This window comes from Triturus cristatus, chromosome 1_2 (genome assembly GCF_964204655.1).
Source record: "Triturus cristatus chromosome 1_2, aTriCri1.1, whole genome shotgun sequence".
NCBI classification, from domain to species: Eukaryota; Metazoa; Chordata; class Amphibia; order Caudata; family Salamandridae; genus Triturus; species Triturus cristatus.
In genome coordinates this window covers 892,107,867-892,119,572 of record NC_140580.1, presented here as the reverse complement: position 1 = coordinate 892,119,572, position 11,706 = coordinate 892,107,867, and the positions used below count along the sequence as shown (strand labels likewise).

General features: G+C 43.6%; 1 protein-coding gene across 1 annotated transcript; it reads left to right on the top strand.

The window, feature by feature from the left end:
• Positions 1–7,276: 7,276 nt before the first annotated feature.
• On the top strand, positions 7,277–10,690 carry WDR27 (WD repeat domain 27). The gene has a single exon (XM_085609547.1). It carries the CDS (start codon positions 7,338–7,340, stop codon positions 9,798–9,800), a length of 2,463 nt encoding a protein of 820 aa, XP_085465673.1. The 5' UTR covers positions 7,277–7,337; the 3' UTR covers positions 9,801–10,690.
• The last annotated feature ends 1,016 nt before the right edge of the window (positions 10,691–11,706 follow it).

The window sequence follows — 11,706 nt, the reverse complement described above, 5'->3', positions numbered from 1 at the left end:
GAACTGTCCCCTATTTTAGGTCTCACCTTTGCCAGCGCATGCGCTGCTCTGGCGAGACATTTAGTAGCTGCTTTAAAAGTGCTACCTTTCCGGCCACCAGCTTGCTATTACGCGCACAAGCGCGCGCGACATGCACAGCACTTTTTCCCGTCGCGCGGACGCACCAATCACGTCACCACTCGCGGTTTTTTTAAAATTTCATTTTTGCGCGCGCGCAGACAACTCCCGGTCGCGGCCAATGCTTGCACTTTTTCCCATCACGCGTGCACGCACCACTCGCGTCACCACTCCCGTTTTTTTGTTTATTTCATTTTTGCGCGCACGCGCCCACACAACTCCCGGTCACGGCCAATGCTTGTTCTTGAACAGATGTTAAACTGCATGGACATTGCTTTGTAAGATGATGTTTCACAGAATAATATCACAAGTCCTAATGTGGCTTTCGAAAAGGTAGAGGAGGGCTATGTGTTATCCAGGCGTGGCTCTGTCCAGTGCTCTTTACCTGAACCTCATACAATCAGGGTAGGATATGAGGATCGGTGGATCCCTTCCCGGTCTCTTACTTTAATGGATTCCCTCCAGTTCTGTACTTCAGTTGGATTGTCACAAAATGGCAATGCAGGCCTCGATTAGTAAAAGAGGGCGTCTTATGCAAGGGACAAAGCCAGGGAGATTCTCCTTGAACACCGGTGAGTAAGCGGCGTATTCTAATGAGCAGCCTGCTCATGGTGCATACATGTGCTCTGAAATCAGCTATGACTCCTCCCCTTTAATACACTACTCCATGTCTCTCTGAACTATACAGATCGTCTCTGAGAGGTTTACCAAAACATTACTGGTACGGGTAGGACTTTGGACATTGTGAAGTTGGCACCGGTTCTATTTCCTTCAGAAGGATAACATATTAGGTCTACGTTGCTTGCAATTAACAAGGCAGTCCTGTGACAGTTTTTAGAAATTTTGTTTATTACTGAACATTAAAGTGAGAGGTTTTTTTTCTCTGCACCTTAGAGTCTAAATTTCTGCACTCAGATGAGTCTCTTTTAGAGGTGTTCACAAACTTGTCAAGTGACCTCCAACCTGGATAGAGTTTCGTGCAAGTGACAATTGAAGTCTGTTGATGGGTGGAGCTGCAGTTTTAACCCAGCTTCCTGTTTGAGTAGTAGGAAAAATAATAATACATTCAAGTATTGCAAGTTTCCGCTCATATTGTTCTTCCAGTTTGTGTTGTGCATTGTCTCTGCAGCCTTTGAAAGCAATTTGAACGTTTTGCAGTAAAAAGACCAACCTAACCGGGTTGATAATTGTATAGTTGGCAACATGTTGAAAGTAACATAGGCTTTGAAGAATTCTTGAGCTAGACCAGCACCTCCCAAGGACTTCCCACACAGGTAGGAATTGCTAGAAGTTCAAAAGTGAAGGCAGTTTGCTTTGTTGGGTGCACGATGGCCCGTTTAATGAGCACAGGATCCTGTGTAGAAATACGTATAAGCAAGTCATTCTTAGTCATTGAGGCCTCTTTTTCGTAGTCTTTGAGTTGTGAGTGAATTATTTTGTCGAGGAGTGGTGACCAAACGTCTCTAAAGATTTCTTACACATATCCAAGATGTGTAGAGTTGGATTGGTGAATGTTGATGTGCTCTACTTACTTGTGCTGCGGGTTTAACATGTTGGGGATATTAGATTGAGTGGTATGATGTGTGTTTGAGCTGTTTGTGTGTAATGTCCTGCAGAATATGTTCTTTGTGTTTTAAAATTCTGTTTGCGCTCTCAGGTTGCCTGTTAATGTGTTCTCTAGATTTAAAGTCACGAGAACATCTTCTGTGTGTTTCTGTCCAGCATCATTGTTTGACTACAAATTATTTTGGCAATTTCATATGTGGAATTAGAAAAGTTTGTACAAAGTGATATTTACAAGTATGGAACCTTGTAAATCAAAGCTGTTGTAATAACTTTATTTCGGTCAACAGACCATAAAAAGTACAAGAAACATTAAAAAAAATAAAGCAATAAATACAACAGTTAAGTTAAAAAGTTCTGCCTACTACGCCACATATACAACAGGAAGCGAGAAACCGCAAACACAACAGGAGGATTGGTATCGTAAGTCAATATCCTGCAAGCCTGTGTAAAATGCAGGAATCCCAAGTTCCTGCAAATAGGGATCAACCAACGTTTTCTAAGTGCAGAATAGGCAGGACAGAAAAACAAAACATGAGAGATATTCTCAATATTGTAGGTGCATGCAGGGCAAGCTACAGTGTTCGATTTGATCCATTTAGAAGTGAAAGACCTTATGGGAAGGGTGCCGTGTCTTAGCTGGATATACAGCTTACGGGCAGCTGGAGGTTCAATTAAGTCCATGAATTCCTCGGCCTTAGGCTCTGTTTTTATTAAGAGGAACTCAGATGACAGCCTACCTAATGATGTAGAGCTCATTAACATCTGATGGTTTAGCATATGAATATGAGAAAGGAGTATATTCTTAGATATCCCAATGCAATTAGTCTCCGGACTATCCCATAGTCCGGAGAAGCCAAGCCGAGTACAAGCTGTACAGATATGCTGAAGCCAAGGGATCGCTTTATGTCTAAGAATAGGCCAAATCTCAGAAAATGTACTCTATAGTCAGCCAATTCTGAAACAGACCACAACCTCTTCCAGTACATAATTGGTCTAGCGCTTATGATCTCCTCAATTGGAATCAACCAAAGATCGAATCTGAGAGGGATCAAAGGCGTACTAGGCGGTAGACCAATTAAATTTCTGACAAAAGACTGCTCCACCCTTTTAAGATCCACGGTCGGCTTGTGCCCCCAGAGTTCAGCCCCGTAAGTTGCTGCCGTTCTTGCTTGGTGGCTATATATTTTAAGTGCGGGGGAGACTGGCCTGAAGGTGGATTCCTTAAAAACTTTGCTTAGTCCCCCCGCTAACTGAGTGAGCCTAAGCGTGGATCTAGCAATCTGCTTATGCCAATCAAATTTCTCTGTAAGGGTAACGCCCAAATAGATAAATGTTTTAACCCTTTCCAGGGGGCTACCATAAAGTACTGGATTAGGACGTGTGCACTTAGGGGGGTTGAAAATCATGAACTTTGTTTTTCCTATATTGATTTCCAACCCCCGGAGATGGCAGAACTCTACAAAACCATCAAGAGTATTTTGAATGCCCAATGATGTTCTGGACAACAAAAGTGTGTCGTCCGCGAACATCAGAGCGGGCACTCTACCTGTAGCCAGTCTAGGGGCGTCATTATTAATCACACCATTCAAGTGTTTTATGAGGCCATTGATATAAAGGCTGAAAAGGGTAGGTGCCAAAACGCACCCTTGGCGAACTCCTTTTAAAACGGGAAATTGATCTCTGAGTTCACCATACCTTCCACACCTTACCTGCGCAAAATTATTTAGGTGTAACCTCGAGAGAATAGCTAACAAATAGGGCGGAAGACCCATATCCGCAAGCACTCTCCAGAGTTTCCCACGTGAGACCAGATCGAAGGCAGCCCGCAGGTCCACGAACACAAGGTAGAGGCTGCCACCCTCCACCTTAGCTGTTTTCCAGTACAGGACCTGCAGGCGAAATATCTGGTCCAGAGTAGAAGTGTCAGACCTAAATCCTGCCTGAAGTGTGGAAAGTATCCCCTTTTCCTCGATCCACCCAAGGATCCTATCAAGGATAACCCTCCCCATCAGCTTTTGTGATGTGTCAATTAGGCTGATGGGTCTATAATTTGAAGGGGTTAAAGGACAGCCCTTTTTTAGGATTGGCACAATTTCTGCTCCTAACCAAGTGGGCGGGAGATTGTCCCCCTGCAGGATTCCATTAAATAAGGTGACTAAATAGGGGGCCCAGATTTTTGGTTGCGTCCCAAACAGAGAAATGTGTTCTCTAGATTTAAAGTCACGAGAACATCTTCTGTGTGTTTCTGTCCAGCATCATTGTTTGACTACAAATTATTTTGGCAATTTCATATGTGGAATTAGAAAAGTTTGTACAAAGTGATATTTACAAGTATGGAACCTTGTAAATCAAAGCAAAATAATGCACAGCTATGCTGAACATGTAGTTTATCTAATAAAGTAATTAGTGTTTCATAGAATGTGTTGACCACATTTTCTCCAAAGTAAGGAGAGATTGGCTCTTTCAATTAGGATGTATACTTTTGTGGTTAATACCCTGTTACATGTTACTTGTGAGTGTGGCATGATAGTAATTGGCCTTCGGCAAACAAATCCACCTGAGCCTTAAATTAACTAAGTGGTTTGTTAATCCCCCCCCCAAAATTTCCAAAGTTAGCCTGGCCACGGTTGTTGCACTTGCTTTTTTTTAAAAAAGGCTTTGTAGTACATCAAACCCAAATGGGCAGTACATAATTTATATTATAATGCTCTGTAGAGAAGGTCAGGCCACACAGGAGAGTGCAGAATCTTGTACTTCTTACACTGCTAGTGCTAAATTTGTTCCTGTAAGGCACCGCTGGTACTTTTTTCAGGGGACTAGGACTCTTCGCCGGTGGCTGCTGTTTCTTGGTTTGCAGCTGCCATGATTTTCAAGCCAGTAGGGGGCGGGTTTGCAGGTTTGTGTCTCTTTAATTTTTCATGGCAGGTAGTAACAAGCATTGGCATAGCCAATAGGTCTCGCCTTTCGGGCCTTATAAGTATTTAGTTATGCAGCACAATATCCTTCCTGCAACAGCATCAACTGTTGCATGGCTAAACACTTATAAGGTCCCAAACGCGAGACCTTTTGGCAATGCGAATGCTTGTTTGTTTTGAGAATCTGGTCACCCTCCCCATAGGGTGATCACTCTCAAAAGCTCCTCCCATGCAGGATGGGGGGATAGCCATATCATAATAAATAATCCATGGGGAGAGGGTTTTTTAATTTATTTAACGCAGTTTTATACTGTGGGGACGTTGCCGAAAGGTGTCCGAGCGTTCTCGTCCTAAAACCAATCAGTGTTTCTAGTCTGAGATTGTCTTTTTCTTTCTCTTTTGATGAATCGACTAGAAGTGTTTCTTGTTTTCAATTTGTCTGAAACCTTTTTTTAATTGATGTATAAACTGTTATTAATTCCGCTCCTCGTGACGCCGTTCTTCGTGACTCCCTCCCTCACGACCCCCTCTTTCTGCCCAACTCCCCCCCCCCCGCGTTTTCCTTCTAGTGCAGGGGTCCTCATAGTACGGCCCGCGGGCCGCCAGCGGCCCGGCAAGCCTTCCCTGGCGGCCCGCGGACCTTCCAGACATCGTACCTGAGCAAGCACCGCCGGTTGCAGCAGCGCGGAGCTATGGGGGCCGGGCGACTTTTTAAAAGCCAAGTCACTTGTAAATGAGGCTTTGTTGTATTTCACCTCTTTTTAGCGCCCCTGCATCTCCCCTCTGAATGAGTGGAGATGCAGGGGCGCTAAGAGGAGATGAAATACAACAAAGCCTCATTAACATCAGTGTTAAAGGCAGTGCCCCGACACTGCGATCAAAGAACAACAGACACTGCTGCTACGTGCGCCATCATGAAAGAACAGACGGCAACAGTTTTCCACTCCTCACGTCTGCTCCACATTAAGACTGAAATTCGAACAAAGTCCAAGATTTATTGCATTGTATTAGTTCAAATTAGCAAGCACATTCTTATGGAAAGTGAGGTTTCAGATCCGGCTTCTTTGGTATTAAAATGCAACATATTTGCCAAATTGATTTCAGCACGTACACGAAATAACCGAAAATGCCCTGCAAAAAGTGGAGAGAAAAACAAGTCAAAAGACAAGTCATGCATATAAACTGTACTTTATGTTGACAAATATGATAACTTGCTCTCAGAAATGTCCGCAAGTTCCATTTGCCCTTTTGGTTTAAATAGGATTCATATTTTTCAAATTTCGAGGGTTTATATATTATTGAAAATCCTCACTGAATGCTTCGGTAGAAGAAGAAGATTGTTTGGAAGCATATGGACCTTTAGAAATTACAAACATGCCACCAATTAATATTTTCACTGTTGCTAGCTGACGTAAAGGTCACGCCAGGAATGTTTAGGTTTCCAGTTTGAAAGGCAAAACGTGCCACTCCCTCGTTAGATGAAAAGCTAGAAATGTACATAAATTGCCTCATTACTAAGTGAATGGTCTTTAAAAGACCCGTGAAATACTTGGGTGCGACGGCTGTGTGCGCTCTGTCCACTCTGTGCCCCGCCCCGCCTCCCCTCTCATCGTGTGCAGTTCAGGAGAGAAATTGTTTGTAGAGAGGCAGATGTAAGGGAATATCGCAAGGACGCCTTTTAGGGCTGAATCGAGGTACTGAATCACTAAAAAAGCAGAGGGGGAAGACAGAGAGAGGGAGACAGAGAGAGGGAGAGACAGAGAGAGAGGGAGGGAGAGGGAGGGAGACAGAGTGAGAGGGAGGGAGGGAGACAGAGGGAGAACAGAGGAGGAGGGAGGGAGACACAGAGTGAGTGAGACAGTGAGTGAGACAGTGAGTGAGACAGGGAGGGAGACAGAGAGAAAGGGAGACAAACAGAGTGATGGAGACAGAGGGAGAGAGAGAGATAGAGCGAGGGAGACGGAGAGAGGGAGAGGGAGAGTGATAGAGAGAAGGAGAGCGAGAGAGAGAAGGAGAGAGAGAGGGAGGGAGACAGAGGGGGGGAGGGAGCCAGAAGGAGGGAGGGAGACAGAGAAAGGGAGGGAGACAGAGCGATAGATAGATAGATAGATAGATAGATAGATAGATAGATAGATAGATAGATAGATAGATAGATAGATAGATAGATAGATAGATAGATAGATAGATAGATAGATAGATAGATAGATAGATAGATAGATAGATAGATAGATAGATAGATAGATAGATAGATAGATAGATAGATAGATAGATAGATAGATAGATAGATAGATAGATAGATAGATAGATAGATATGAATGCCTGGTCTGGTGGCTCAGTGGACGAAGGCGTCCGCTGCAGGGGCCTGTGTTCAACCTCATGGTGATAGTTTTTTTTTTGGTCTAGCCCCGCCCCCTCCCTCACAGGCCCCGCCCCCACCGTGCGGCCCTCAGCCAGAAACCACACTGTAACTTTGGCCCCCGAGAGAAAGTTTGTGAGTACCCCTGTTCTAGTGTATAGGTTCCCGCTATATTTCTTTTCAGTAGTGAGCTGTGTGGCTGGGGTAAAATAGCACGTGCAACAATACTTTAAGATACCTCGACAGTGACACGTGACTATCAGGTTTCGACCTCGCGTTACGTTGTTGCCTGGCGACCGCGTGGTGTGCTTTGCGTGTCGCGGTAGGAAGCCGAGAAAGAGGCCTCCACAGAGCAAGGATAGAACGGCTAGAGCAGCTCGAAGATGGAGACAGGCGACGCCGCGCTGCCGCCAGACGAATGCCACCCCCAGAACATAGTCGCCGAGAAGCGTGTTGCTCGATCTACCGTCGCCGCATCTCACGTGCAGCTCGCATGTAATCGGCGGTACTGTGCCTTCCCTCTCAATGGCAACGAGCTGTGCATTTGGTCTCTCGACCCCTCTGACCGCCAGCCGTTGCATCTGAAGGGCCATCACCAACCGATCACCGCTGTGACTTTCGGGCGTAGACCTAATTCTCTAGTCGCCTGCTCAGCGTCACGTGACTACGTTATACTGTGGCACCTGGGTGAGTGCATGCAGAGCCATCAGCAGGGGCTGCAGCCTCGAGGGAAGGTGCTCGGGACTCTTCTCGGAACAGTGCTGTACCTAACATTCAGCCCGGATGACGAGGCGGTGGCTGTGTGTGCTGACAACAAACTTTATTTACTCAGCTCGGAGCCTGCAGCAGTTTTAGCAGAGTTTGAAGGACACGGGGGACCAGTGACGAGCGCTGAATTTATCCCCTGGCAGACAAACCTACTTGCATCAGTGTCTGAAGATAGAACTTTCAGAATCTGGGACAGTTCCACCAAAACACTGGTGCACCAGTCATCCGTCCTATCAGGATCTCCCTTGCTGAGCTTGTACATTGATGAAGAATATAGGCAGCTTGTTACTGGTTGTGCTGACGGACAGATCTGGCTTTTCAGCTTAGAACGAGAACATCAATACCGGTGCATTATGCGGTGTGAGCTCCAAAAAGAGAAACAGCATTTCTTCAGCAAGTTGTCACCTGGACAGAAAGACAACCAATCATGCGAGAACCAGAATGCATCATGTGACAGCTTGGAAGCAGCGTTGCCAGTTTTCAGGATTGAACCTCTGGCATCGCCTGTTAAGGAGGAGCTGTCATTTTTTCCCGTGAACACCAGACGTCTGTGGCTAGGCAGCTCAACCGGTTTATTTGTAATTAACTTGGCAAACTGTGAATTCGAAGCTGTTTTACTGTTTGAAGAGTTCAGTAACCTGAGCATTCATGTTGTTGGATCATGTGCAATGGCTAGCTCATCAAGTGGAAATCTTTTTTGTTTGCTTACTTCTTTGTTTGGAAACCAGATTGCCCTGTTGGAGATTAATTCCGTAGCACTACTGAGAACACAACAGATGAGGATGCACAGAAGGGACATTGATGTTTCTGTGATTGCCCAGTGTCCTCTGCTTACAACATCACCAATCTGTCCTGGGATCTCTAAGAAAGACGACGCCAAGTCCCTCGCTAAGAAGAATAGTGGTGTAAAGAAAACTGTGAAGGACCAACCCTTGGTTTTCCACAATAAGATCAAGTCTTCAGGCTACACCGCTGCACCACGAATGAAAAGGTTTTCTGCACAGACTAACACAAAGAAAAACAGTGACTCGCCATCAATGAAGAAGAGCTCTGGTAGGGGTCTTAAATATGAGTACCCCATGGATTGTCCTGCTCCGAGTAACCTTCATGGACAGGCAGCAGCGTCTAATAAACCAACCTCTGTGTGTTGTATGCAGTATTCAGCAGACGGAGAGCAGTTAGCGTGTGCCCTGGCTGACAGCACTTTACTGGTATTCAACTCTAACCTTATCGGAACACCAGCTGTTTACTCAGGTCATGATGGTGCCGTGACCTCTGTGGCGTGGAGTCTTGATAAAAACTGGTTAGTGTCTTCAGCAGCTGACCGAACATTAAGGATTTGGTCAGTGCGGAACACAGAACCTGTGGTCGTCATGGCTAAGGAGATGTTTTGTAAACCTGTGAGATCCTGTCAGTTTTATTACATGGATAAGTTTATACTTTTATCGACAGGAGCAGAATGGCAGCTACTGAAATACTGCATTGATACAAGCAAGGAGGACCTAAAGCGATATAAAGAGAGAAGCATGTGTAAACCAGTACATAAATTCAAGATGGCCGCCACGCAAGAGATTACCAGTCTTTCTGCAGTGAATGATTTTTATTCATATATCATGCTTACAGCTGGAAGCAATCGAGCGGTGGAGGTTTTTGATCTCAATGCAGGTTGTAGTGTGGCCACAATTCCCAATGCACATTCTCGTTCCGTCCATCAGATATGCCAAAACAAGGGTTCAGCATTCTGTGCTCAGGAACCAATCTTCTACAATCTTTTCATAACAACGGCTGTTAGTGATGGTATCAAACTATGGGACCTAAGGTGCTTAAAGTGTGTGCGACGATTTGAAGGACATCTCAACCGTTGTCACCAATGTGGAATTGCTGTCAGCCCTTGTGGTCGGTTTATAGCCTCTGGATCAGAAGACAGATGTGCCTACATTTATGACATACAGTCAAGCATGTTTTCCAGTAAATTGTCAGGTCACACAGAATCCGTTATCAATGTGGCCTTTAGTCCCTCATCACCAGAACTTACGACTGCCACTTTGGATGGGAAACTCAAGTTGTTTAAACCATAACAATATGCCAAATGTTGGTTTCAAACCAAGCTTCTTCTAGATGGAAAACAACTCGAGGATATTGTTATCCCTGGGGCAGCAAAAATAGATTTTGTTGATTACTTTACCATTTATGATACATCCTTGCTTTCTCAGTATAGGATGTACTGACATTCTATATTTTAGGCCACACTAGAAAATATGCCTTGCTCTGTCCAATCAATTTACAGTAGGAAACATTATAAAATATGTTTTCACACTTTTTAAATATATTTTGAGAATTGACTGTAAAAAGACTTGTGTGTAACAAAGAGGGTCTACTTTAAAAGTATGAAATTGAGATCTCATTGACAACCATTCCAATGAATGCAAACATATGCATTAAAGGAGTTGTTTCCACAGTGTTTACAGAGTGATGCAGTATATATTTAGCACGAGTCCGGGGTGTACTTTTATTTTTTTTATAAATGTATAAAGTTCATTTTGCTGCATTAACATTTTTTATTTGTAGGGCTGTGCTGTAAAAGGACCAACGTGGCGTAACAGCTAATCACCCTGACCATTTAAAAATGTGCTTCCTGTGAATTTGCAATCATCAGTAAAGATAATTTTATTTTTCAAATAACTTATAAAATTGCTTTCAAATGTCTATGCACCACATTGTGCAATCTTGCTAATGATCGAATGTGAGACAATGTGAAACGTCCTGCCTGAAATAGCAAATTATCAATGTACATCACCAGGAGATTAAATGACTTTCCATTGAAATTTGAACATCCCCTGCATGTTAGCTGAAGGATGTTCAAATGGAGTAGTTGGGTTTGTTAACTATTGTAGCAGTTACCTGTTGTGCCTACTGTACTTTTTTACTCTACAATGTCCTCCAATTAAAATGAGCGCAATACCTCACACTTTCTTGTTTTTAAGAATATTTGAGCGGCATTTTGCAGAGAAACGATTTATGTATGTACTTTCATGTTTACATTAGTGCTATCAAGACCCACTGTACATCCTAATAGGGTTACGTTATGCGTACTGTGGCTGGAAAAACAATTTACATTGTCAGCGGGATAAATGATATATATTAGTGCAGATGAGAGGAACATTCACCATTGAGAGAGACATCGTAGCTGGGGTCCAGTTGATTGGTGCTGTTAAAGTGAGGTCTCTAAAAATCACAAAGTGCAGTTTGAGGTCCCTCTTTGAAGGCTCAAGTTGACGTGACCCCTCTGTTATTTACTGTGTCTTTAGTGCATTTGCAGAGTAGAATTATTTTATGTTGAGGTGCTTCCTAAATCAGGGAAGGCCCACCTTGAAGATAGTTTGGCTTCTTAAGATACTGTTCTTAGCAGGATCTAAAGTTCTGGAGATAGATATTCAGGCTTGTTCGCCTTGTGAATGATTCATGCAGTCTTTTAAACAGGGTGACATTTCAAGGGATGCCAGACTAAGGATGTAAAGAGAGGCATGATGTATTTAGGTTTTTTGTTATTTGAAATTAGATGCCCTGCTGAGTAAACAATTGCTTTGAAGGTAGATTTTCTAATGCCAATTTTGGAAGGCTAGTCGTTAATGCAATTCCAGTGTCTATATGAAAAGGGACTAAGACTTAGATGATCAACTTAAAGTCTTGTTGGGAAGGAAGGGCTTGAGACTGTGGAGAAGTTTAATTGGAATCAGACCTTTCTGTCTGGCAATGGAGAAGTGGCGATCATTTTTGGTGAATGGTAAATGTCTTGAAGTTCATTGTCATTGTCGTGTCTGTGTTTAATTCCTACAACCTATTATGGAAGGGTACGAGAAACTTTGTTCTTTGTGGGTTTAACTTGAGTTTTATATTTGTCATACAGTTTTGAATTTCTTTAGGGAGAAGGTTAACACATTAAGGTTCTTATTTTATGGCTTTCCTGATCTCCTCTTGTGTAGT

Bases quoted from the DNA above. Each gene is read 5' to 3' on its own strand.
- WDR27 (XM_085609547.1), top strand. From the start codon at position 7,338: ATGGAGACAGGCGACGCCGCGCTGCCGCCAGACGAATGCCACCCCCAG.